Source organism: Melopsittacus undulatus, chromosome 4, assembly GCF_012275295.1.
Source record: "Melopsittacus undulatus isolate bMelUnd1 chromosome 4, bMelUnd1.mat.Z, whole genome shotgun sequence".
Lineage (NCBI taxonomy): Eukaryota > Metazoa > Chordata > Aves > Psittaciformes > Psittaculidae > Melopsittacus > Melopsittacus undulatus.
Window position 1 is genome coordinate 16,805,418 of NC_047530.1, and position 24,698 is coordinate 16,830,115.

A 24,698-nucleotide genomic window follows, 5' to 3' on the forward strand; every position below is an offset into this window, starting at 1 on the left:
TAGGATCTTGTGTCCAGTACATACATCTAAATTATTCTGTGCTTCACAAAAATCCTTTTTAGGTGCCACTTATTCTTTTCCAGGCATTGGTATCAGCTGTACTAAGAACAGTGGCAAGGAGGTTTGCCAGCAAAGCTGTTCAGGTTCAGCTCTAGCTGCAAGACTCCTTCAGGGCAGATGGCTTTCCAGCCACCCCTCCCCTGTGCTGGAGAGCTGATGATTTGAGCCTGAGGGAAACAAATCTGCTGGGTTCCAGCACCTCCCCAGGTGCTATACTCTGGCGCTTCCCCAGGGATTCCCACACCCCTTCCTCCTGAGCAGCCTCTAGGGATCTGCTTGGGCAGCCCACTCCAAGGCCCTACTAAGGGAGTGCTGAAACACTCTTCCAAAGCTACCTTTTATCTAAGAAGTCTCATCCTCAGCCTAACTGCACTCTCCTCTTTTTAAGGTTAAATCTGTTTATTTCAGAAATAAATAATCCTGATAGTTACTAACAAACATCAATGTTAACTTCATAGTAAGGGGATAAATCCCACACAATTTTCCCTCTACAGGAGGAATAATATATCTCCTAGAGACACAGCATCCACGATCACGCCTTGGCAGCTCAAGAGGCACATGCTATAAAACCTCTTTCCAAAGATGCATGCTAGCAGCCAGATGTAGGTCAAACACACAGTAGCCAAGAAAAGCAAACAAGCAAAACAATGGGCTGGATAACACAGAAAGGGTGGCAGCACTACAAGTAAGGTCACTCTCAAGCAGCCTAGGTATTTCAAGCCAATGCCATCTCAGCTGCCTGAGCTGTCCAAGCTTTCCTCACACTGAGCCCTAAGAGATGACCTGCAGTCACACTGCAGAGGCTCTGAGGAGTTCATCAGCACAACCCATTCTTTCAGCTTTAAAGGCCTACTGTAGTGACCGAAAGAGCCTGGCCCTAAAGTCATCATAGCTCTACTTTCACAAATATATTTAATACAGCTGAGTCTACACACAGGTGGAAAAATCACTGCTAAGTGGCTGTGCTGTTTCTGAAACAACAACAGCCTTGTGTCTGCAGGTTGCTGCACATGCAGCCTACATTCCCACTCTCAGAGATGAGACCCAGAGAACTCAGAGATTTAACTTTCCAAAATTGCCTTATCTTGTTCAGTTGCTACTTCTGCCTTAGCCTGATGACCAGAGCCAGAGGGGTCTGGATTCAGTGGGCGTTTGATAAAAACCCAGAGAGGTTCCAAAGCTCAATGGCTTCTTCACACAGCTTTCTGGCAGTGTGGCAAACTGGCTGAGCCACACCAGAACCAGGAGTAATCCCAGGTGATTCATAGGAGCAATCTTAGCTGGCTAACACAGTTCTCTTGATAAAACTGCATATAAAATACTTGTAGTGACCTGTTCCAGATCCCACAAATGAAAGAGAAACTATTTACACGAAGTTAAGCCTGTAAATTCTAGCAGCATGACTGCAGAGCTAAGCAGCAGCAACAATGTTTTTGTTTTCTTGACTGGACTATTTATAGAATAGTATTTGCTTTTCTAGAAATGAGTGTCTTTTATTTCCATACCTGCAAAATCATGAAATCCCATTTGGGGAAAAACACATTTTCACTCACACTCACTGAACTGAATTAGTCTGAGAATTTGTGGCTTACCATGTAACAATACCCAGGAAGAACAGTGCGTGATTTGAAGAAGTAATCACAGGCCTGGCAGCTGTGACATGTAGAAGGCCAGCTTATCAGTGGCCAAACTGAAGCAAGAAGGGTTACACTGTGAAAAGCTTGAGATATCTTTCTAACATTTACCCTGCACAGCCAGCCTCGCAAAAACTGACTCAACAATTTGTCTACCCTGAGTCTCTGTATTTGTATTTAAGGGTGTGTAACAAATTGCTCTTTTCATCACCATCCCTGTACACATAAGCCCAGGTTTTGCACCAGAGCTGCTACACTTTTATACCAGTTTTGCAAGGCTTCATGCTGATGGTTAAAACGTTTAATACTGGCACTTAAAAGGGCTGGCAAGTGGCATGCTTTATTCATACATTCCTTTTTATTTAAAGTTCTCCCAAACTCTCTAAAAATATTTATTAACTGTTAGGTACTTCTCTGAGATAGACCAATGAGGTCAATGTTTTAGCACCTCCATGTTACACTCCAAGAAGCTGAGAGAAGAGATATCCCAGTGTCCCTGGTGCTGTGTACTCCCATATGGGGCGCAGGTGATGCATGCAAGCATGTGACAGTGGGGCAGGACATTAAAGGCAGAGGTTGGCACCTCTACTGCAGACTGGCAATGAGACAAAGATATTTCACTGCAGGACTTCGACATCATGATTCAGTGTCAGTGAACACATGCAGAGACAGGCTCTCTGGTATTCTTAGTGCCACGTAAGTAAAGGAAAGCAGACTTTATCTGGCCAAAGATTTGGGCCAGTGAAGGTCCCCACTGTAGGAAGAATTTAAAGGTGGTGGATGAGATGGCATGGAGTCTGGTTAAATGTGTGTAAAAAGAAGCTGCTTTGCAAGGAGGTCGCACACTTACGAGTTCTCTCTCAGTGACAGAAAGTCACTTTTTCTAAAACAAGTCATAGCTAGATGTATAAGGGCCATAGAGAAGCAGCTGCTGCCTGTGGTGCCATGTCCTGCTGCGAAGGCAAGATTAGTGGGGAATTGGAGACTACTGTTTTAATTCAGTAGCATTGATGGACTCATCAGTAAGCTGCAGGCTTAGCTGATGAATAAACACCTACCTAAATCTAGGCCAATATTTAGGTACTTTGCTGGATAAGAAGCCCAGAAGAGAAGGCCTAGGAGAAATCAGTATTATTTTTGGTTTAAATAAAAGCTAGAGTTGGTAAAAATCAATTTTCCCCCATCTGCATGAGAGGTTCCAAATTTACTAACAAAACAATAGGAAAAAGACAGTAGGGGTGCTTAGGAATTCCTGCAGCCATTATGAATGTTTCCTTTTTCTCATATGTTGAAATTTCTTATCTAGATCTAAAAAAACCCCAAACAAACAAAAAAACAAGCCAAAAACACCACCCAGGATTGTGGCTCCCAGTCTTGGATTCACAATATAAAGATTCATGTTATTCCAAAGTGCTACAAAAATGTGACACACACAGGTACATGACAGACCAATGTCAGGATTCAGCACGGACAGCGTGCAGATGTGCACTGGAACACGTCAAATGATGATCAAATCACCAAATGAGAAGTGAAAATTATCCACTCTCCCTGTCACAGAAAGCTAAGGATTTGTTTTGTTTTCTTCTACGTGAGGTGCCAAATATAAAGCTTCTTGGGAATGGGTGAAAATAAGATCTGCTCTAGCTCAACCGGAAAGTACAAGATACATGTGGAATTGCTCAGTAAGATTCTTTGACGTGGGTCATTCAGATTCTTCAATCATGAAGCTCATCATTGTCCACACTGATGTTATTTGATGTCTGACCAAACACTTGACCTAAATGCACTGCAGGATTGCTGCTCTGGCATCACCCACCAAAATCAAGGCCAGTCTCAAACACATAATAACTCTAAAGGAGACTATTCCTGCTCTAGCAGGAACAGGAAGGAGGTGTGTTAACAAGCTGGCTCCGGGAGCGGGCTCGCCCCGTCCCATCCCTGGTTTCACCGCTTCATTCCCGGAGGAATTCCTGACTGACCCCGCTAAGGTGACCTGGGGACGGGACCCGTCCCTGCCGCGCGCGCGCGCGCCGTGCACTGCGCCCTCTGCTGGCCCGCAGCTCCCCGGCCGCCCATCGTCGATCCCACTGCGTGAATCGGGCGTGGGAAACCCGGGAAAAACGAGGATAAAGGTAAAATAAAATCCTATAATCAGTGATATTTTAAAATAGGGAATAATACGTTGTTAAAGAATGAGGAGAGTTATTTTAAAAGCTGAAGTACTTCAGAATGCAGGAGTACTTCAATAAAAAGCAGATTTAAAACTAATAATCGTAGAATCATAGAACAGTCTGGGTTGGAAAGGACCTTAAGATCATCTAGTTCCAACCCCCCCCTGCCATGGGCAGTGACACCTCACTCTAAACCAGGTCACCCAAGGCTCTGTCCAACCTGGCCTTGAACACTGCCAGGGATGAAGCATTCACAACTTCCCTTATTGTAATAATACTAATGCTAATAATAATAATTTCAAGATTTTGGAGGGCAGACAGCAAAAGTCACAGAAGGTGATAACAGGCTGTTAAAATGCATCTTACATGAGAAATCTAGACCAAGTCATCAAAGGATAAAAGTTGCTTCTCTCTGTCATCATATTATCTCCACCCCAAATTTAGGTTTCATGGCAGTGTTTATAAAAGCCCTGAACGATTAAAAAAACCCTAAAGTAACCTCTATACAAACGTATTTTTGGTAAATTCACCTGTCAGAAGTCCAAACAATCAATACATTGATATTGCAGCCTCCTTCAGGAATAGTATACCCAGCTCATCTGAATTTTACAGATATGTTCTATTTGGCAGCACTATTATTCTGCCAGATTTCATCCTAACACAGTCTTAATAGATTTAAAGAGGAGCTACAGGCAAGTTTTATAATATAACAAGAACCTAACCTTTAATCACAGAGAAGTTTCCCCGTATATTAAATAGAAGCAAAACTTTGTTAAGATGCACCACTCCTTACAGTGTTCATAGCAAAACAACACTGATGCCTTGTAGGACTGAACAAGAACCAACATGTGTGTTAATTGCTGAAATCAAAAGTGAAACTAGGCAATATTAATTGGCCTATCTGAGAAAAAAATGTTACAAGGAAATTCTCATTAGTGTTTTGAATTATTTTTAGGCTATAATATCATTGACAGTGGACGTAGCAAACAGGGAAAGAAAAAAGAATAGGCAACTCAGGAGAGATGAGTTTTTTCTGTGTTCTTGGGTTTGATTTCCAGCTCTGCCACAAACCTAAAGTTAAATCTTCAAAGAAGTAGTTTATAAGCTTTGTTGCTCATTTCTCCATTTTGGTATCAAAGTACTTCCTTTACTATATTTTGTATAAGTGGACTAAAATCTACTTTAGTATGTGACTATAGCAAAGACTATAAGAAGCCTTTACGACAGCTCCCAGAATGATGAACTAACATGCTGCTTGAGTCTCTAAAACTATAATATATTTAACAGTAAGGCAAATTCTGTCCTTCGCTTTTTTGTTTCATCTTAACTTTGTCCTGGTGAAGTGCTCTATCTTAAAGAGCATGGGCCACCACAGACATGCTGAGCATCTCCCATAAGAATTTAGGGCACTCATCACTTCCCAGGAGAAACAAAGTGTCTTGTACAATCAGACACAGGCTTTACAGGGTAAATTGAGATGGTTGACAGAGATAATAGCTTATCTGTAAGGATTCCATTCATTCATTCACAAGCACACTCACATAGGTATATCCTACATGTCAGATTAAAAAAAGATCAGGTATTTCTTAAGTGGCATCTAAAAATCTGTTATTAGTACTCTCCTCAAACTACTCTACCATGATTCATAATAGCAAATGAAAAACACTTTTGTTTACTTTCACCTCTTCAACAGCTGGTAATGAAAAAAGCCATCTCTGTAGTTCAACTGAACGCTAGACTGCCCAGAGATAAGTAACAGGACAGACACTAGCACAGGACACCAGCTCATTCTCACCATGGTAGCAACACACACCAACTCTACTCCATACCCTCCAAGTGGGTGGGAAGGCTGCCCACTGTGAGACCTCACTGTTGGCTTTTAGTCCAAAACCAAAGGACAACAGTGAATTGAGACAAAAGCTTCCCAGTCACTTTCTTTACACTTATATAGCACATGAAATAAAAGCTCTGTTGTGCATGTATATACACATCTATATTTAGCCATCGTGTAAAACTGAAGCAGGATACTACCAATTTAAATTCCACCAGAGTTTTTGGCCATACACACCCTATCTGTCCTCATCTGCATAGCTGCAAAGCTTGGGTAATACCTGACTGTCAGCAGGGTTTACTGTAGGTAATACCACTTTGACAATATTGGTATGTAACCCAACACAGAATTGTGATAGCACCCAGCAGCACAAAACCACTAAGCATATAGGACAAAGACCAATTAAGATTTCAAGGGTCCTTGAGGGTAACTGGTGATTTCTTCCATTTCTAACCCTCATCTTTCTTGCCATTCTGATATTAATGAGGGCCAAAACTCTATTATTTGCCTTCACAGCACTTGCAGTTCAAAGTGGTAGGAGGAGAGTTGGAAATTCTCCTTCTCTCCATGCTGAAGTGCCTTTTTTGCAGAGAATCAGATTTACTAATACCTGGTTGAACAGAAATCTAGTATCATGAGTATTATGAGAGTATTAACATCAAATAACTTTAGCACTCTACCTAGAAAATCACAGTATTAATGGCATGTCAATATTGCCACGCCTGGGGATTTGTTTCAAATATATACCGCTGCTCACAGGATTCTTGACTGATACACTATAATGACTAATGTAACAGATCATATCCATTACAACAATGAAAACTTGGCTCCATTAGAGCCATAACGCTTGATCCTGATGATATGAATATACCACTAAAAGATGAAGACCAGCCCATGTGAAAGTAAACGTCAGGAATACATTGTGTAATTCCTAAAGGTCTGGTAATAACATTGACTGTATTGTCACTGAAGCAGTTATAAGTAAGTTTTGGCAATACTTTATTTCTACTGCCTATCTATCGGACAGGCTATTGGGTGGAATGGATCATGCTTAGAAATAACATTAATATGAACATTGCTAGATGTTTGATCAAATAACTCTTACTAGGGCAATCCACACATATAACTCTGAGTACAGTGGCAGAGGAAAATAGGCATCTAAAGGCTGCATCAGTAACACCTATTTCCAGTGTTCTGATCTTTACAACTGTGGCTGTAACTATTCTTAAAACCAAAGACTTCCACTTGAAACCAAATAAAAGCAACTGACCAGGACAATAAAAACACCATTCTCTGTTAAGTATCATGTAGCAACTGACCCCAAGAAAAACATTATAGTGCACTTGCATTTTAGAAAAAATCAGGAGACCATTTGAGCCTGATTATTTTCTTCATCAGGTTTTGGTATTACCAAATATGAAACTCTCACTCACTAAGCTGTCTCATGTACAACCTAAACCTGTAATGTACCAAGACTACAAAAGCTGTAAATATAAATACTATATAATTACTAAGTGATTTATTATACCCTTGAACTGCTAGCAAGATAATGGTTTGCTTCTAGTTTCTGACCAGCTGATGACTAGCCATGACTTATCAAAACAAAAAACCTAGGTCTACATATCTCCTGAAGTATGCAGAAGTTTTGACATTCTGGATACAGCTTACTACTGCAATAAGTCTCCTTCAAAAGCCCAGATGCAGTCCAAGCAAGTGTTCGCCCCTCCAGTGCTGATCCCACTGGCTGCTGGGTTGGCAACTTTTGGAACTAAGACCCCATTCTGTGTTTGTTACAGCAGCAGTCTTATGAGAAGTACTAAACAATAAATGTAAAAGATAATAGAAGTGAGGTTTAGCCCTAGTTTGATGTAGAATTGCACTGCTTGCATACGCTATATAGTATGTAACCAATTCAATATCCTCCTACATAAAACCAAGCACAAGCCCTCTTTAGCTGCTGAGAACAGCTCTAGGCCGTGACTAGGATATCCAAGCCATAGGAGGAGTGAAACTATGGAACATTTAGATTACAATTCTTCCAAATTTATTTTAAATGTCTTACAGTTCTCATCTCTGTGCTTTTTAGGGGATCTTAAATTGCAAAATCTTTGCCCCACAGTCATCAAACATTTGACTGAGGAATAAAGAGGTTAGCACAAGGTAACTGCCTAAGTTCACTATTAGGTTTTCCCACAATGTCCCCCTCTGAAACAAACAGTATTTCTGTTGTTCATGTTGAAAATAAATTAAACTATCTTATTCTCAAATTGTCAAAAGATACCTTTAAATGGAGATCCAATGTTTTCCATAGGTTTTACACTTTCAAATCAGAGAAGGGAAAAATAACACTTTTGGCTAGTGAGTCTGTTCTGGATATGCACAGATGGAATGAAATTATTTTGTGGTGTAACTGATAAGGAAAGTTAATCACTAGATAGAAATTGGTTGGAAAATAGATTTAAATGGCAGAGCAATAGAACTTGCCTTATTTGGCTGCCACCGGCAATGCAACAGAAGTAGCACTCCTGAGATGCAGAAGAGATGTTTATAGCAGGGAAAACAACACAAACACAGACATGCTGAGGTCTCTTTATCTGATAACTTTGTGGTAATTGCCTTTCGTGCCCCATGGCATGTAGGATGCACTAATTTGGCATTCAGTGAATACAGCAAAGAAGCATAATGCAAACAAAGAGGAGTCAAACTCTACCACTTTACTAAATTACCAAGACACAGCAGCATTTGCATTATCACAAAGTCCGAGGTAGACATTTCTATGGTACAATATCATCCTCTTCCTAGAGTCCAGTCCCATCGCCATCAGTGTATCTGACTGATTTCATCAGTTCTTTCTGAGGGGCTCTGCTGAGCAATTACAGGCATTACTTCCTCTTGTCCACTTGCCTGCTGACATCTTCTATATTGAAGACAGAAAGCCTTCAAAAACTGTTTCTGCCAAAATCAAGATTAATTTTGCCTCTGATTTTACTGGGTTTAGTACGTGCCTCTATGCAGGTTTAGAACTTGCCTTCCTTTCTCTTCACCAACTACTGCATAGAAGCAAAGCCATCAGTATTGCTGAGCACTGCTCCATTCCCAGACACCTTCTTCTGTCAAACAGGTTTTTTAAATATTCTTAATTTGGTTTTTGGTTTGTTTTTTTTTTATCCCATACTTTAGATACTGGCAGTGTCTCATCTCTTAAAAACCACATACAGCTGTGAGTATGTGTGTTCTTTCTTCTTGTAATAGCTGACCCCAATGACAGCAAGCCTTTATTACTAACTGCAGGGAAGAATGCACAACAGTATGCTCTGACACAGCTGTACCTCCTCCACATCTGCTTTACAGTCACTCATTCAGCATTCAGACTCATCACTTCATGTAGTTTAATTGTAGGAGAAGAGTACCAAGGACAAGAATGAAAGAAGAACGGACTAAGGTACACATACAGCCATACACACATATATAAATGTGGCATATGCTCAGTAACGTTTATTATTTTCTGTTTATAATCTGGTCACACCCCTGGTCCCCAGACCCATTATGAAAAATCTTACCAGAGTGTTCCACACACAAAGCAGTCTTTTTCACAGAGATGAGGCAGCAGATGCCAGGCAGAGATTTTGTATTAATAACGCACTGAGGAAATAATTAGTAACACATTGATCCTTTACATCCTTATGAATTTGCTAATAAAGGCCAGGATTCACCCCTGTGGAAGGTAAATTCAACTCCCAGTGCATTCAATACAAGTTGCACACATTTCTGTAAGGGATGAGTTGCACGCAGAGAGTTTAGTGGATATTGTTACAGCAAATCAAGTAAGACGCAACAGATGTACAGAGAAATGGTTGGAGAGGGGCAAAAAAGATACAGTCCAAGGTCTAAATGCCAGGTTTGCACGTATGCTAGCTGCTCTGCAGCACAGAAGAGAGAGACGGAGAGAGGCAAACAAATACTTACCAGGTTTAATTTCCAACAGCTTCAGCCTGGAATCCTCCGGGGGATGCAAACGCCTCTTTTTGCGCCAGCAACGTGCTGGGTACGTGTACAGCTGACCTGGGGCCAGGCCTGAAGATAAAAGGCAAAAAATAAATATAATCACATCTCAGTTTGCAAACCACAAGTACTGTCTCCAGAATCTTTGTTTTTGCCCTTCCAGTATATCCTTTGTTGGAGGGTTCAATGCTGCACATCATGAGGCAGAGCTACACACTCAAGGCATCTAGTGCTCCTGAGACTCCTCAGCACCTCTTGGGATCAGGCCTACAGAGAATCTAGGTCTCCCTTAGACACTTCACTCAGCTCACTGAAACCAGAGCTGCACATAAATAATTTGTGATTTCTTGAGGGTAAATAGAATTTCAGACTCTCCTGGGTCACAGGGGCGATGCTTCCTCCACGGGCAGAGAAAGCCCCTTGGGAGAGAAGTGATGAAGTTCTGACATGCGAATCATAAGGCCCTGATGCACAGAGCAGCTCAGGAAATTTTCGTCTTCCAAGTGGGAGCAAATCAATATCCATGAGGTCTGCCTATTTGGACTCTGTATTTTTGCTTGAATTCTGGATTTCTGTTTGAAGACAGATCCCTCATTCTAGTTATTACCTTTTCATGCCAACATCCTGGATGTGGGAGGAGGTACAGAAGTGATGTTTATATTACTGCATGCTCCATTGAATCACATTTGGCATTGCTGGCTTCTGAGTTGCCCTGGCTCTTCTGACAGACACCCCTTAGCCAACATTCAAGCTATGCTTTGCACTCGTGTATTCAGAACACAGCAGGGCTTCGTGAGTGCTACTAGGGACACAGAAACACACTGCCAAGTGCTTCAAAGTATCCTCAACTGCCCCAGATACTCATGACACACAGAAATACTCAGCAAGACACAAAAAAGTTGGAAGAATTTAATTCTCTCCCTGCTCCACCTACCCTTTCCATCCACCAATTCTGCCTTGGCTCTTCTGTCCTTCTGCTGTTGCTGTTTGTCTTGAAGGGGCTACAGAGTGTGACTGCAATTTCAGACTCACTGCTCTTAGAAAACAGGTAAGATTGCATAAGAGAGGACAGGAATGGTGTTACCTATCTAAGCTGCACCAACAATGAACAGCTGGATGCCAGTGAAGTACAACAGCTGAAGGGCAGCATGCTGGCTGAAGTGTTCTCTCATTCTTCTGAAGCAGTCAGGAGGGTGGACCATATTGAGAACAAAACTGACCCACCAAACCAAGTGAGGATAGTGAAAACAACAATATCCTGTTACTTGGGGAAAAGATACGACAAAATTATTCACCTCAAGGGAATGGGACAATCAAATTCTGCAAGTGAAGCCTGAGCTCCTGGTTTGAATATTTCAACTGTTGGGAATACCAGTTCAGACCCCAGCACTTCCCACCTACTTCTAAGGCTGTGGTGCATAAACAGGATATCTACAGGACACTGCCTGGGTATGGCCAAACGATGGAGTATTTGCAGAGATCCTGGCTGTTCCAGGACACACAATGCTACCAAATGGTGGGGTTTCACACCCTTCTTTCACTGCTGCACAGCTTGGTGGGCATTATGCCCACCCTAAGAAATATAGACAGACTTCAGAGCAGGGCTCTTAGGACTGGTTTGGCATATAAAAGTTGTGAATAACTAGCACTTCTGCAGTGTTTAGACACACTTCTTCATGGCACTTTGCAAACATTAACCACTGCAAACAATTGCTATTATGATGAGGTGGATTGTTCCTGGTGCTGACGTGAGTCATTAAAGAGGTGGAGGCAAGAAGCTTCACCCTTTCACAGCAGGTCCTCTGCAAGAACTTGCTCACAACATTGAAATGGCAGTTGGTAGATCAAAGAATAGGACAGAGAACAAGCTCTTCATTGTACAAGCCTCCACAGAGAAGTCATCTGAATGAAATAAGCACCACAGCATTGAGCATTAGTCCCAGATGGGGAAGAACAAGGATCTATACAGTTTTTGGGGAGTATCTGTTCATGTTCAATTACTGAGTGCTCACACGTGAAAGAGCAGTTTGGATTCAGCCAGAGCAGTGAAAGTCAACCACAAATACTGAAAGCCCAACAAGAAACAAAGCAAGTAGCCTTGAAAAAGCAGAGGTGGGAAAGCCTCTTCCCTACAGGACCTACAACCTACTCCAGGTGGCAGATAGATCACTAAGAAATGGATGATCCAACATCCATTTCTGCACCCCTTGAGGCAAGGTCCAACATCCATTTCTGCACCCCTTGAGGCAAGATCTCTGTTTCTATTCACAATACCATTGCTCATTAATACACAGCCACCCAGTGAACTTAAAAACATATATCTGACCTTTGCTTGATCCAAACCCATGAAATGCTACCTTCAGTTTTCCACCTTGACCTCCATCTATCACTGTGCTGGCTCACATGAAGTGTGGATCTGTGATTGCTTACACAAAGGAGGATCAACAAGGAAAAGGTCAGTTCTGAATGCTTTGAATTTAGCCCATCCACAGTTGATCTTGCAGTGCATATGGACATGATGTATATACAGGCCTTACTGTCTTCAGTACTGGTTCAGTTGTCTCTCCCTCTGGTGCCTTATAGGGCAACCAAAGAAGGTTCCAGCCATTTGCTTATAGATGGAATAGCAGAACCTGCAGTGAGCTATGTTGTTTATCTCATTAGTGTAGGAGAGTCATAACTCAAAGCTGGTGTGAAAGGCTGGGGGAGGATGGGAAGAGGAGGGAGTTATGTGCAGTATTGTGTGAAATTAACCCTGAACTCTTTATCATGAGATGCAGTTTTCTGACTCCTTTAACAAAGAGGACAGCAAGAACTCAGGTTAATATGCTGAGATCCTGACTCTTCTCTCTGTTTTTCAAGCCTAAGTGAAAACAAGTCCTGTAGTTTTGCCATTTGTCTTTGTACAGTTTTTCAGGTTAGGGATAGTAAATGGCAATGAACACAATATACAAGACAGATACATACAGGGTGCTTGGCAGAGACTTTCCAGAGCCCTTCAGTATGGGCATAAGTGCCTTTGTACAGCCTGAAAACAGGCATGCTAAAGCTGTAGTGGGATGCTTTGACCCACCATAATATTGCAAGAAATAGATGATGCAAAGACACCCAAGGGAGCACTAAATGGGCTAATAAAAATCAAGAAAGAGGAAAGTGTACATGGGGGAGGAGGGCTGCTTCATTTCACACTGATTATTCTAATTCTAAATAACAAAGGCACAGATTTGGTAGCCAGTGCAGATGTGGGAGGCATGTTTCACACTGACTCTCAGTGAAGAATGTTCCATCATTGTCTCCACTGCAGACCTGCAGAAGAAATGCCAGTGATCCCCTTTTGCGGGTAAACTCTGATAGCTCACCATCAGAAGTGAGGAATGAAAGATTTGCACAGTAAATTTTCTCAAGGTAGTCCAGACAACTTGTGGCTGAGAAAGGCAGTGTTAAGACCTCTTGGTCCCTGATGTGATACCATAATGCTGTTATGATGATTTCTTCTGTAAGTGTGGAGACACCAGTGAGACACATACAAGTCAGTCTATGTCTATCTTTTAGCAGATGCTCTTGCCAAAACATTACTCTGTGGATACAGTGGATGTATACCTACTTATGACTGTGCTCAAAAGGGTAAAAATAGCAGCCCCCTTACTCAACGAGATGCTAAAAGGACAGAAATTCCTTGGGTAAATGGATTAGCAATTAAAAAAAAAATAAAAAAAAAAAAAAAAGGAAAGCTAGTTTTGCCAAAGCACACTGTCTTAGGAATGGGGAATTTTCAGCTGAAATAAAAACCCAGCTGTGGTCATGAAGCAACCAACAAGTGAAGGGTTAGCCCAGAACCTCAGACAACTCCCAGCTTGTAAACCACATTCAGTAGTCCCAGATTACCTCAGTAGATTTGGCAGCTGAGACATGTTTCGGGTATTTTTAACACTGGTAAAACACCTGTTGTCTCCTGCACCAGAATTGGCTGTGGTTTACTATAGAAAGAGCTTTCTGATAATACTGCAAGGCAATACTAAACCTACTTTGGGTATTTCAGCAATTGAAGCAGTGCAAGAATTCTTCCCTCAGTATATCCCAGGAAAGAGAGAGGGAAAGTTTCAACTAAGCACTCTTCAGAAGCAGCTATTGCTTTCTTAGCCCCAAGAGGGGTGGGAAATATCCTATGTATTCCTGCCATTCCACTTCCTGCAAACTGTCCAGTGGAAGAGGTTAGAGCAGGTTGCACCTTCCTGTAATTCCAGATCTGGAGTTTTGGGAGTTTTTTCAGTACGGTTTATAGGCACTGGCATGTGTACATGTGCATATGTGCAAGTCATGCTTCCAGTGCCCATGCACCCTACCACCCTCCCTGCCCGCATTCTCTGGTCTGCACTTAAAAAAAAACAAAACAAAAACCCAAAAAAAATAGAACCCCAGTTTGGTGCTGTCAAAAAATCTGTTCCTTGAGCTAATGGTGTGTCAGACACTGAGCTGTACTCTACAAAAATCCCCCCTGGGGCTTAGGAGAACTTCTGACTGAGTAGCACCTACAGCTTGTGAACTGGCGACTGTCCTTTGCCTTTCAAACAAAGATTTCAGAAGAATTTACTCTAACATAGGAAAGACTGACCAAAGTCTGAAAAATAACAGTGGTCTTTTCCCTTGGGCTTCACTGAGCTTTGGAACAGGCATTAGCCAAAGCTCTTTAAGGACATACATAAACCAGGAGTTATAGATATGTTTGTAACCATCAAAACAACATTCATTCCAAAACTCTCTTTTACCTCAGCCTTATATCCTTCCCTACATAATTCCTTATTTTCAGCATTCACCTGAGAAACTCCCACCTCCACCTCTCCACCCTGAAGATAATTCCAGTCTGACCTAGAGCAAATCATTGTGTCTTCTGCTACAGACTGGGATCAATAGCATGAGAAGAGTGACAATGCAGCCTTAGAAACTACCATGCCAGGCACTTCTTTGGGTAGAGAGAGAATAATCAGGATGAGCTCTCTGCAGTTACCAAAGGAAATCCCCTGCAGGCACAGAGGTTTAGGCAGCTTCTCTTCTGTGTGGCCTGCAGCAGGTTTGAGCTCCTATTAATTAAACCCCATGAGGGCTCGGTGGCTGGCCCTCCATACACACACATGCATACACACACAGACACAATGCTACTGACCTGGTCCCCTGTGTCTCTTCTCCATCCAGATGTAGCAGTTGTTCTGAGCTACCCCCGTTTGTGAATCCAGGAAGGGAAGGCGGACGCTGCGCTCAGCACACAGCCGAGAGTTGTAGCTACGACAGTGCTCGATTGCTTCTTTGTAGAACTGGTCCCCGAGTCTGCCAAAAGAGACAAGGCAGAGAGTAAGAGAGACTGCACTGTCCCCTCAAACAAGACGAGGAAAAAGAGAACATCAGGTTGGTTTATAAGTGCACAAGCAGAAAAACTTTCCCTGATGACATGCAAAGCTTGCTGACACTGGAGGAGCAGATCATGCAGAACGTGCCAACAGAAGATCAGACACTCAGGAACTTGACAAAGATCTTTCAGCAGTGGCACAGCTACCAAATAAGCCAATGATGCAACCACAATGGCCCATGACCCTGGGTCAGGCAACATATACACCACAGGGAACTCATTCTATTGTTTCTCTTCCCCCATAGTTTTTCCAGCCAATGCAGCAAACCAGTTATTTCAACCCTATGTTACAGCAACTCCTGCACTATATTTTGAGCAACCAGAAAGCCAGCAAAGCTTAGAACTTTACTCCAGCATTTCTGGGGTCAGAGAGCCCATAAAAGGAAAGGACATAGTCTTCATACTGAGTGCTTCTGAGGTATGAAAACAGCTAGGGGGCTATCTGCAGTGGTCAGACCAGACATTTGGTCACAACCCTTCCAGGGTTTGCCACACTCAAGCCTGAGGCACCAGCAGCAGCAGGCTACAACACTGACCAGTAAGATCCAGCATCGCAAATGCTTCTTTCCTCTGAGTCCCAGTGGGAGGAACAGTTCTAAAGACAATGTCACTTATTTCGTAAATAACTATTTGTTCAAAAATTCCATAGAATCTTCATCTTCCCTTAAGAAAGGTTTAAAATCTCTGCTTGCTGGAGATTACCAAAATCCTCCCTCCAAATGTTTCTAAACAGGGAAAAGCATCAAAGTAAAGCTACCCTGAGGACACAAAGCAGCTGTCATGCTGGAGTATTGCAAAGTAGGTGGGCCACACTGCTGAACCTCATTCTTGATCTATTGTCAAGGTGAAATTCAGTTGTGACATGAATAGCTAAGAAAGATACCCATTAGGGGTAAGTTCATTAGAAAATAGGAGTAGAGTGATACATAGCATAACTTGCTCTGACTCTGATATTCATTAGTGTGCAAAAAGAGTATAGCATGCACAGCAAGGGAGCCAAAGGGATGCATGCACAGAGATAAAAGAGGCTCCCTTTCCTGGTTTATTAGTTGTTTTCCCCACTATCCTCTTCCACAGGCACAATTGGTATTTTAAAAGTATACTCCCTTTGCACATCTCTGAATGTCAAATCACAGCAACTTGCTCTGATTTACCATTTGTGTCTTTTTTCCGACTCACACCTTGTAAGTCACTCCTTTTTTGCACCTTTTGACTTCCATGGAAGCCATCCTCTTTTCCCCTGGGCTATACTAGCCCAATACCCTATTGCTGACAGGAGCCAATAGCAGAGGCTCAGGGAACAGTGCAAGACCAGGGCAAATACAGAGGGAAGCACCTCTAGTTCCCCCTTCTCATGTCTGATGATCATAACTTAGCTTCCCCAAGTCTTCGGTTACCCAATGGTGGGAATATTACGTTTAATACTTCGGGGACTCTTTTGTCCTTGAATTTATCCAACCAGCTCTTCAAACCACTTATCTTTTTCAGACCTAAAATGTTGTGGGGTGATGAGTTCCACAGCTGAAATGATTCATGTGAAAAACCCGCTTTCTTATGCTTTTTTTAAGCCATATCTCAATTATTTATAATTACAAGCCCATAAGGCTCTCACAAAGCTTCCACCAGGTCATTTCTCTAATGAGCAGAGGGTAGCCAGCACACTGAGCCCCTGGATGTGAAAAAAAATACCATGTCTGCATGCTAAAGCCCACCAGCTTCCTGCTGCCCTCTGCCACTCTGACTTCAGCTGCTGCATTTCAAAGTGTCCTCAAGGAGAGAAGGGAGCAGGAATCACACTCAGGAGTCAGTATGTCCTCTGGCTACAGAGACTTTCTGAGGGTTGTTCAGTGGGTTTGTGCAGCAGTGAATGTCTGTGTGCATGTGATGCCTCAAAGACCTGTCCCCCCACTGCTGACCACCCGCTGCTGGGGAGCAGCCAGTGTGGGGATCTTTGCAGGGCAGGTGAAGAAGAGAGCTCTCTGGTCTAACATGCAGAGGGCAGAGCCATGGGCGAGCACAGTGGGATCCCTCTGGACACTGAATCCCCCACAGTGACCTCAACCCCCTTTTTCCATAAAAAGGCAGGGGGGATGGAAGAGGAGTAGAGGAAAAAGGAAAAGATAAGCTGCCCTACTATACAAAGAATGTGACTAGGAAGAAATGAAAGCTTATTAAAAGCTGTAATTAAAGTTGTACACTTGTGTAATCAAAGTCAGTAACAAGGAGACTCCAGATGATCAAAGATTAACAGCTCTTTCCAGAAACACTTGAGTTTCCACAGAGCTATGTCATATTCCCCCTATAATAGGTCAGAGATGCTTAACTCCAAGGAGGTTACTGGAAGGATGAGCACTGCTGTGGGACAACAAAATGCCACCCCTGCAGAGGTGTTCTTTATGTTAAAAGTCACTCCACTCATCAGAATGTAACTGCACCACAAAGCATCTATATTAACAAAACCAGTATGTCTCAGCAGCTCAGATACAGGATCTGGCTGGAGATGACCTCAGCTTCCACCTTCTTCTAAGACTGAAAATAACTGTAAATCTTATAATGTTAAATATTTGCCTTTAAATGGCACACTCAAGTGGGTTGTAAAATTAAATTTCAGATTTTTGTTAGAGGGAGAAATTATTATATTTTTTAACCCTAATGGCAGAGAAACTGCCCAGTTAACAGGTCACATTCAGTCTTGACACAATCTTGTAATCTAGCTGTTTCATTACATTTATGTTAAATATATTAAATATGCATCTTTTGCCTTAAAGAGAAATAGTTTAGGAGAAGCATTTAGTCATCTCCATACTTTAAGAAAGCTGGCCTTGGCTCCACTACAGCAAGCATGATCAAAACCCCCAGACCTATAGTATTCACTGGAAACATATTCAGATACTGGGACCTTGAGGATTTGCCCTGACTTTAATTATAAATGGAGTTTTTAAAAAGTGACAAATAATCAAATATAGGAAAATAAAGGAACAATATTTCCTTATGACAGTCGTATCTCAGTGAAAAACAGCTTCTCTGAAATTACTTCTGGGTGGCTGATTGTTTTGTTTTACCATTAGACTTCACTGGAGTGACTCTCACTCATTCCAAATTTCAGTTTGGTTTTTTTTAAGGAATTTTAAACTTCAAGATTTGTTTTCTCTGATTTCCGTGCTACGTATCTAACCAGAGTATATTTGGTCTTACACAGGAAAAGCAGGAAGTATTATTAGAATTGGGTTAAAATAGAGAAAGTACAGTCCAATTGTGCTCATCATCGTGAATTCCTGGAGGTGGGACAAATACCAGTGCCCTCCTAGGAGGCTTACAATGGAGCTGTAGAACAAGGGCGGGTATAAGACTTGAGAGTACATGAGCTCAAATCAAACTCAAACAGATCAACTGAGTTTGAGCAAGCAAGATACGTGAAACAAGAAAAGAAAAATAAACAGACAACATGAATAGTAAAAAAGTGTATGCTATGTCAGAAAGATTAATTATCTGACGTTACATGCTTCATAGTTTTCCCAAGCTGTGTTGCTATGGAACACTTACACTTCATCTCCTGAAAAAATATCTAAAAACTATGGGGAATTTCTGCATTATTTTTATGAAAAGTATGTATGAGTCAGTGCTGTGCTGTGACTGACTGCAAGGGTCGATCCTTCCCTTTGGACATGGGAGTGAAAGGTCACACAGACTTGCCTAGACTGATATTAATGACACCAAATCATCAGCATACGCATAGATTTTGAAGACGCTGGGGAAAACAAAATTACAGAGCAGACATGACCAACTGCAGGTCTAGGAAGGCAAATCATCCTGAAAGCAGCACAATTGGAAACACAGAGTACAGCTGTCAGCACACTGCTAAAAGCACAGAGCCCTTCAGTGCAAGGCCACAGGTGAAATCCCAGATGCTTGGGGCAGGTGGGAGGGTGACACCGCTGGCACACACACAGGCTTTGCATTGGCATTCCAGCCCAAGGACACTAAAATAACCCAGTTCTGGCTGACTATGAAAAGCTCCCTGGCTTGGAAAGAACAACCTGTACACCCAGAATCTCTGCAAGGCTGCATGGGGGAGGTATACATCTATTAGGAGTTAGTGGCTCTTTTTAGGTGAAAAAGGAGGGGACTGAAACTAAACAGCAGCCTTGGAGCACCAAAAGTGCAGTGTGCACAGGGAGGTGAGCACTCTGAAAGCACCACCAGCCCCAAGGGTCCTGAGACAGTGATGTGAGACTGGTGCAACTCCATGCAGCCTTACAGGTCGTCACTGGCATGAGAGCATGCACTAGGATGGAGGGTCATCCCCTGTGACTTTCATGAGGTCACTGTCCTTTTAAGCATTGAGAAACTGAGGTTTTCTGTGATATAATCAGGTCACCTAATAACAAAGTCGGCAAAGAACAACCCTTCCCTTCTCTCAGCCTTTGCCTGAATGCTCTAACTAGACCAGAAGTTTTCTGAGCAGACTGTGTCTTACCACTGTTCTGTACAGTACCTCCTGTACTCCTCTGTCTAGGCATGCCTTAAACAAAGAAACCCAAAAAACTATAAGAACTGGCTTATAAACCTGCAAGTGAGCAACAAGGCCCAAGAGCCTGGCTTCACTCCAGCTGCTTCAGGACATTCTCTGCTGACAAGGGATCCTGATGGGCCCTGAAAGCAGCAAAGCAGCTCCCCACCACTGCTTTCCTGCCCATCCTGCAAAGTCCCAGCTATCCAAGTTTCATGTTTCAGGTTAGGATCCAGAGGAGAGCACTCACTGAAGACATAAAACCAGCCAAGCTCAGCAATGATTACTGGCCCACATCACTCCTGGAGAACTTGTATAACAAAGAAGCAGTCCTCCTTAAGTGCAGCTCTTAAATTTTCAACATATTCTTTGAGTATGAATCCAGATTGTCTCCAGTTCCTGAGGCCAGGCCCCTTTCTAGTCATTTCCCTCTAAAACCATGTTCACTACATGACTAGGCAAGTAAAAAGCTGATAGCACAGAAAGAAATGACTAATCATGTAACAGAAAGCAACAGACTTTTCCTTCCGCAGTTTGCAATGGTCCTCAGCCATGATCAAAAATACGGGATTTGCTCTCCTCAAAACCATGTGGTTTTCATTTACTATACTTTTAACCTCTAGTCTTCTATTTTAGATCATGTGATACTGTGAGGAACACTGAGGACAATGAAAAAGACATTTTAAATCAGACTTTGTTCTTCAGCAGCACTGCTATCCAGTTTCAAACTGGGCAAGGCCTGAGAAGTGGTAGGAAACAAGGGATGCAATGCAGCTTCAGAAAGTACTTTGCACTCTCCTTTTGGAGATATCCATGAGTGAGTCTGGAAACGAAGCCCCAGTGGGGCCTTCTCACAAAGATGGACAGAGACTAAGAAATCATGCAGACACTGCTTGAGCTATCAGCTGCCCTCAACACTGCAGACCAAAAGGTACAGCTTGACCAACCACATGTCTTGGCAAGTGCTGAAAGAGCTGTGTTGAGCTGGCTACACTTGCTCCTTCCATCAGATCCCAGGAGGCCCCTGACAGGAGACTGCTCCTCCTCTCCATGAGCCTCGACTTGAAGAATGCCACCGGGCTCCATTCTTCCACCACTTCTATTTAATACCTATGAAAAACCTCTAGGGAATATGATGAAGAATATAGGTAGCAATGCCAGCCATTATGTTGATGACACACAGCTTCATGCATCTTTCCCCCTGCTTCATGCAGACTGCTGTCTCCCAGATTTCTTAGTGTTGAAAGCAAGGGTAGCATAGCTCCCAAGAGTCAGAAGAGGTAGTAGTGAGGCTGCCTGGAAGTGGGAAATGTTACAAACTATGAGTTAACATTGCTTATGATTCAGAGACAAACCCTAATGTGGACAATCTAATAGACACAATCATTAAAAGGGCCTTCCCCCCCAGTCAGCATAATTCTGTTTCATGCAGTGGTCTGGTTATGCTCATGTGTGTTTTTCACATCTGGGCTGGCCTACTATGATTCTCTACCTTAAAGCAGATAAGCAATGAAGACAGAGCTAGTTGCAAAACTGTGGTACCTACGCTATTGCAGAGCAAGTTGAAGAGATGAGTAGTCCCCAGCCTGTCTTCATGCATTTTCCTCATATGCTCTGAACACCAATTTTCACAAAGGGCACAGGTCTTCTTTCTAGACCCAGAGGAGCAGCTGCAACTGGAAACCTCTGCTTAACAGAGCCCAGTATCACCAGACTCCTGCAGCACTCTTGGATAGCAGACCCCCAGTTCCAGACCATCTTCCCAGAAGAGATGAAGTATTCTGCTCTGCTCATCCTCACATTACATTGCAAGATGCTAACACAACATCCATCAAAAGATCCAAGCTAAAGAAAATATTACATATTCAAGAGTATTAGACCACCAAAGCCTGGCTGGCCCCTTCCCCTGGCTGAACTTGTAGCCTGTAGGTAGCTCCTGAATGCCACAATCATTCACCCTTTGCAACTGCAGAGAGGTAGGACACCAAGACTCAACAGAAATACAGAATGGCTTTCCTGATATTAGGTGAAATGTAACAGATTGCTCAGAATCCACTACAAACTCTGAGGGCAAAGCAGAAAGTGCAGGAATGTGCAGATTCAGTTTTCTCATAATGGTCAGTTGCATCTGTCCCTGAACAACATCTTCTAATGATGTAGAGGGTGTGAATATAAGCAAAGGCAAAACAGGATTTCCAGATGTGCTACAGGGTGACTCAAACATTCTGGGCTTTCAGGTTTCTAACATAAACTTGGCAGCTTTGTAAAGACACACAAACACATGTCTATCCCAGACTCTTTAAGAGCCAGAGCTATTGAGACATCTATTTCATTTCTATATAGATTGAATAATTTCACCTGATGGACAAAAAAGAGGCCTGTACAATTTCCCCACCATGGGAGTCAGGGAAAAAAAATGGCTAGTAGAACTATTCCAGTAGTAGAGAGAGTACACATATCAGACAACAAAGCAGTATACAGCTGCAAGCAGACACAGTGTTGCTGGAGCACCAGTGATTGAAGGGTAAATGAAAGGAAAGGCTTGCAAGGAGAGTTTAATGCCTTTCCTCGGAAGAACTCATACAGCCTGGTCAAAATAGACAAGCTTTCAAGCACTTGTTCAAAAGTACTGTGACAGGTGCGTAGTCTGTATGTGGTGCAAGAGATTAGGAGCCACCAGAGAGCTGATGACAAATTCCTGGGTCAGCACCGGCACAGCCCAGACTTTACAGCAGTCAAGGAGGTGCTCTGAGCTACGACTCTGTGTTGAATCCTACATCAGTGAAAGAGTAATGTGAGATTTTCCAATACCCTCCTCTGAGCACCTAGTATTATCCTATACCCTATGTGTAGAAGAGCAGAGGGGTCCCCTTTTGCCAGGCATTTATCAGCAGACTTCCCCCAGTGGGTTGGAAATCCCTACTGGCTATTTGTGGCAGAATCAACAGGCTTATCACTGCTTGAATCTTGGTATGATGCTGAATCATAACAGAACCTAGCCTTAAAAAATGAGATAAATTCACTACCCTGGAAACAGACTGTAAATTAATCCAGTGTGAAACTACAGGTATCATCTCATGCAAAAAAAAAAAAAAAAGGAACAAAAAACATTATGAAGAAAAACGACAAAAGGTAGGCATAACTTACATTGGGGGAAAGTGGATCTGACTACCCCCATCCTCACAAGTATTGTGGAAGTATGACAGCTCTGCCAGCACTTCCATTTAAAGAAAAGAAACAGCAGCACAAGTTAATACTGCCAAGAAGAGTGTTGTGCATCAGGGCATTTTGCTGACAGCAGCCTGCAGGCCAAATCTAGCTTTCAGGGTCAAGAGATGCTGCATCTTTTTGCAGGAAGGACCAGAGCTGGAGGTGTTCCTGCAGTTGTGCATGGCCTCACGCAAAGTCTGCAGCAACATTCCCAGCTCCCAAAGCCACAAAAGTGGGATTGCTTGTAACTGCTGAGTATACTCATCTTACTCAGCAGTTAATATGCAGAGTTAATGGCTAGATACAAGGGGTATCTCTGTATAGTACAAGATGATGTGTACTTAGCTGAGGTATTTTAGAAGATTAATTGCTCAGCCCCATTCAGATACAGTGGACTGTAAACAATTATACCACAGTGCTTGTAGTAATTTGTCCACTTCTCCTCTTCCATTTCCATGGAGAAGTAACAGCAGCAGATTCCATGCCATACACTGGGCTATCTAAGCCATTTCTAGAGACAGATGTTGCATACAATCTCTATTAGACTCAGCACAGTGACCAATTAGGTTAATCTCAGAGGCAGACTCCTTGGGGATATCTCAGAGCACCTTTTCTTTCTCAGGCCAGGGTTTCTGTTTTAAAGAGATGCAGCATCATCCAATTAAATGAACAACAGGTGTGAAAGGTAATAACCTAGACCTCTTCTGCATCTGAAGACAGCAGTCAGAATTCAGCTTGGTCCTAACCTCCACCAAAAGGTCAAAAAATATTTCCAATTACTAAAGGAATGGACTAATGAAAACTTCAGCAACAATATTAGATCGGACAGGACAACATCCAAGAAATTTTCTTTTTATATGTGTTTTTAAAGAAGCATCTCAAGCTGCTGGGGTTTGGGGTCACCAGAAGTCTGTTTGGTTTAGTGCAGCCATCACTTTAGGGGCCAGATGTAGTCGAAGACAAAATCTATCCATTCAACTCCCTCAGCCCTGATTTCCCACAGTGGACCTATCTTTTGCACTCCCACATCCAGGTAGATTAGTAAAAAACAATTTATTATTCGAGCTGGCACTGGGAAGCCAGCAACCCAGAGTTCTACAAATTATTCTGCCATAACTTCCTTTGTAGCTTTAACAGTTCCCCTGCAGACAACGGGTAACATCCTACATTTACCTCACTAATAAACCATGTGCATCACTTTAGGCATTATCTATACAAAGAGATGTTCAGATCATAAACAGACGTGCTCTCTTAGCCCTAGTTGTGCTGGCTAAAAATGTCACCCCTTTCCTCTTATTCTGTCACATTTTGCTGCTTGTCTCCTACAGCTTACTGCTCCCACACCTCCTGCCAGTAGCAACACTTGCATGAGTACTCCCTGATCTACTTCAGGAAAGGCCGTTTGATCTGTTTGAGCAAACCCAGCTGACATTGCCTGGGGGAGCTGAGGGTGAACTCACAAACCCCCTTCTGCCACCAGAGGTAGTCTCCAGCAATACAAGTAGGGTTAGTCTTCACGTAGTACACTTGTTTGTTTGCAATGGGAAAAAGCCTGTCCACGCTGCCAGTGGTGACAGCTACGTCAGTCAGCATAGCCATCCTGGGAGACACAGCATATACAAATGGAAGAAGTTTTTCCCTCCCACCACAGTTACATCATTGGCCAAAATGACATCAACTAAGCTGACAAGAGCATTCCTTTTCATGTGCCGATATGTATCTCATCTTTCATGAAGCCATGTATCTCCATCAGACCTCAACAGGCCAGGAGAAAGCATGAGGGTTTTGCATGCTTTTACTCATGTCAGAGTCTCAACTGTCCAAGCTCTACAGCACAGTCCTGGTCTGAAATGATATCAGTTAGCCCTCTTGGAAATTC

The 24,698-nt window shown here is 42.7% G+C and overlaps 1 protein-coding gene across 7 annotated transcripts in view; it reads right to left on the minus strand.

Annotated features, from left to right (window-relative positions):
• Positions 1 to 24,698, minus strand: part of DPF3 (double PHD fingers 3) — a 164,028-nt gene that overhangs the window by 79,707 nt on the left and 59,623 nt on the right. For all 7 annotated transcript variants that reach the window (XR_004549558.1, XR_004549557.1, XR_004549556.1 and 4 more), the window contains exons 2-3: positions 14,860 to 15,020; positions 9,663 to 9,770 (exon numbers count right to left, since the gene is read on the minus strand). Coding sequence is in view for 4 of the 7 variants with exons in the window: in XM_031051793.2 (XP_030907653.1) it covers positions 9,663 to 9,770; positions 14,860 to 15,020 (269 nt within the window). In the remaining 3 variants the exon portion in view is untranslated. The remainder of the gene's footprint in view (positions 1 to 9,662; positions 9,771 to 14,859; positions 15,021 to 24,698) is intronic.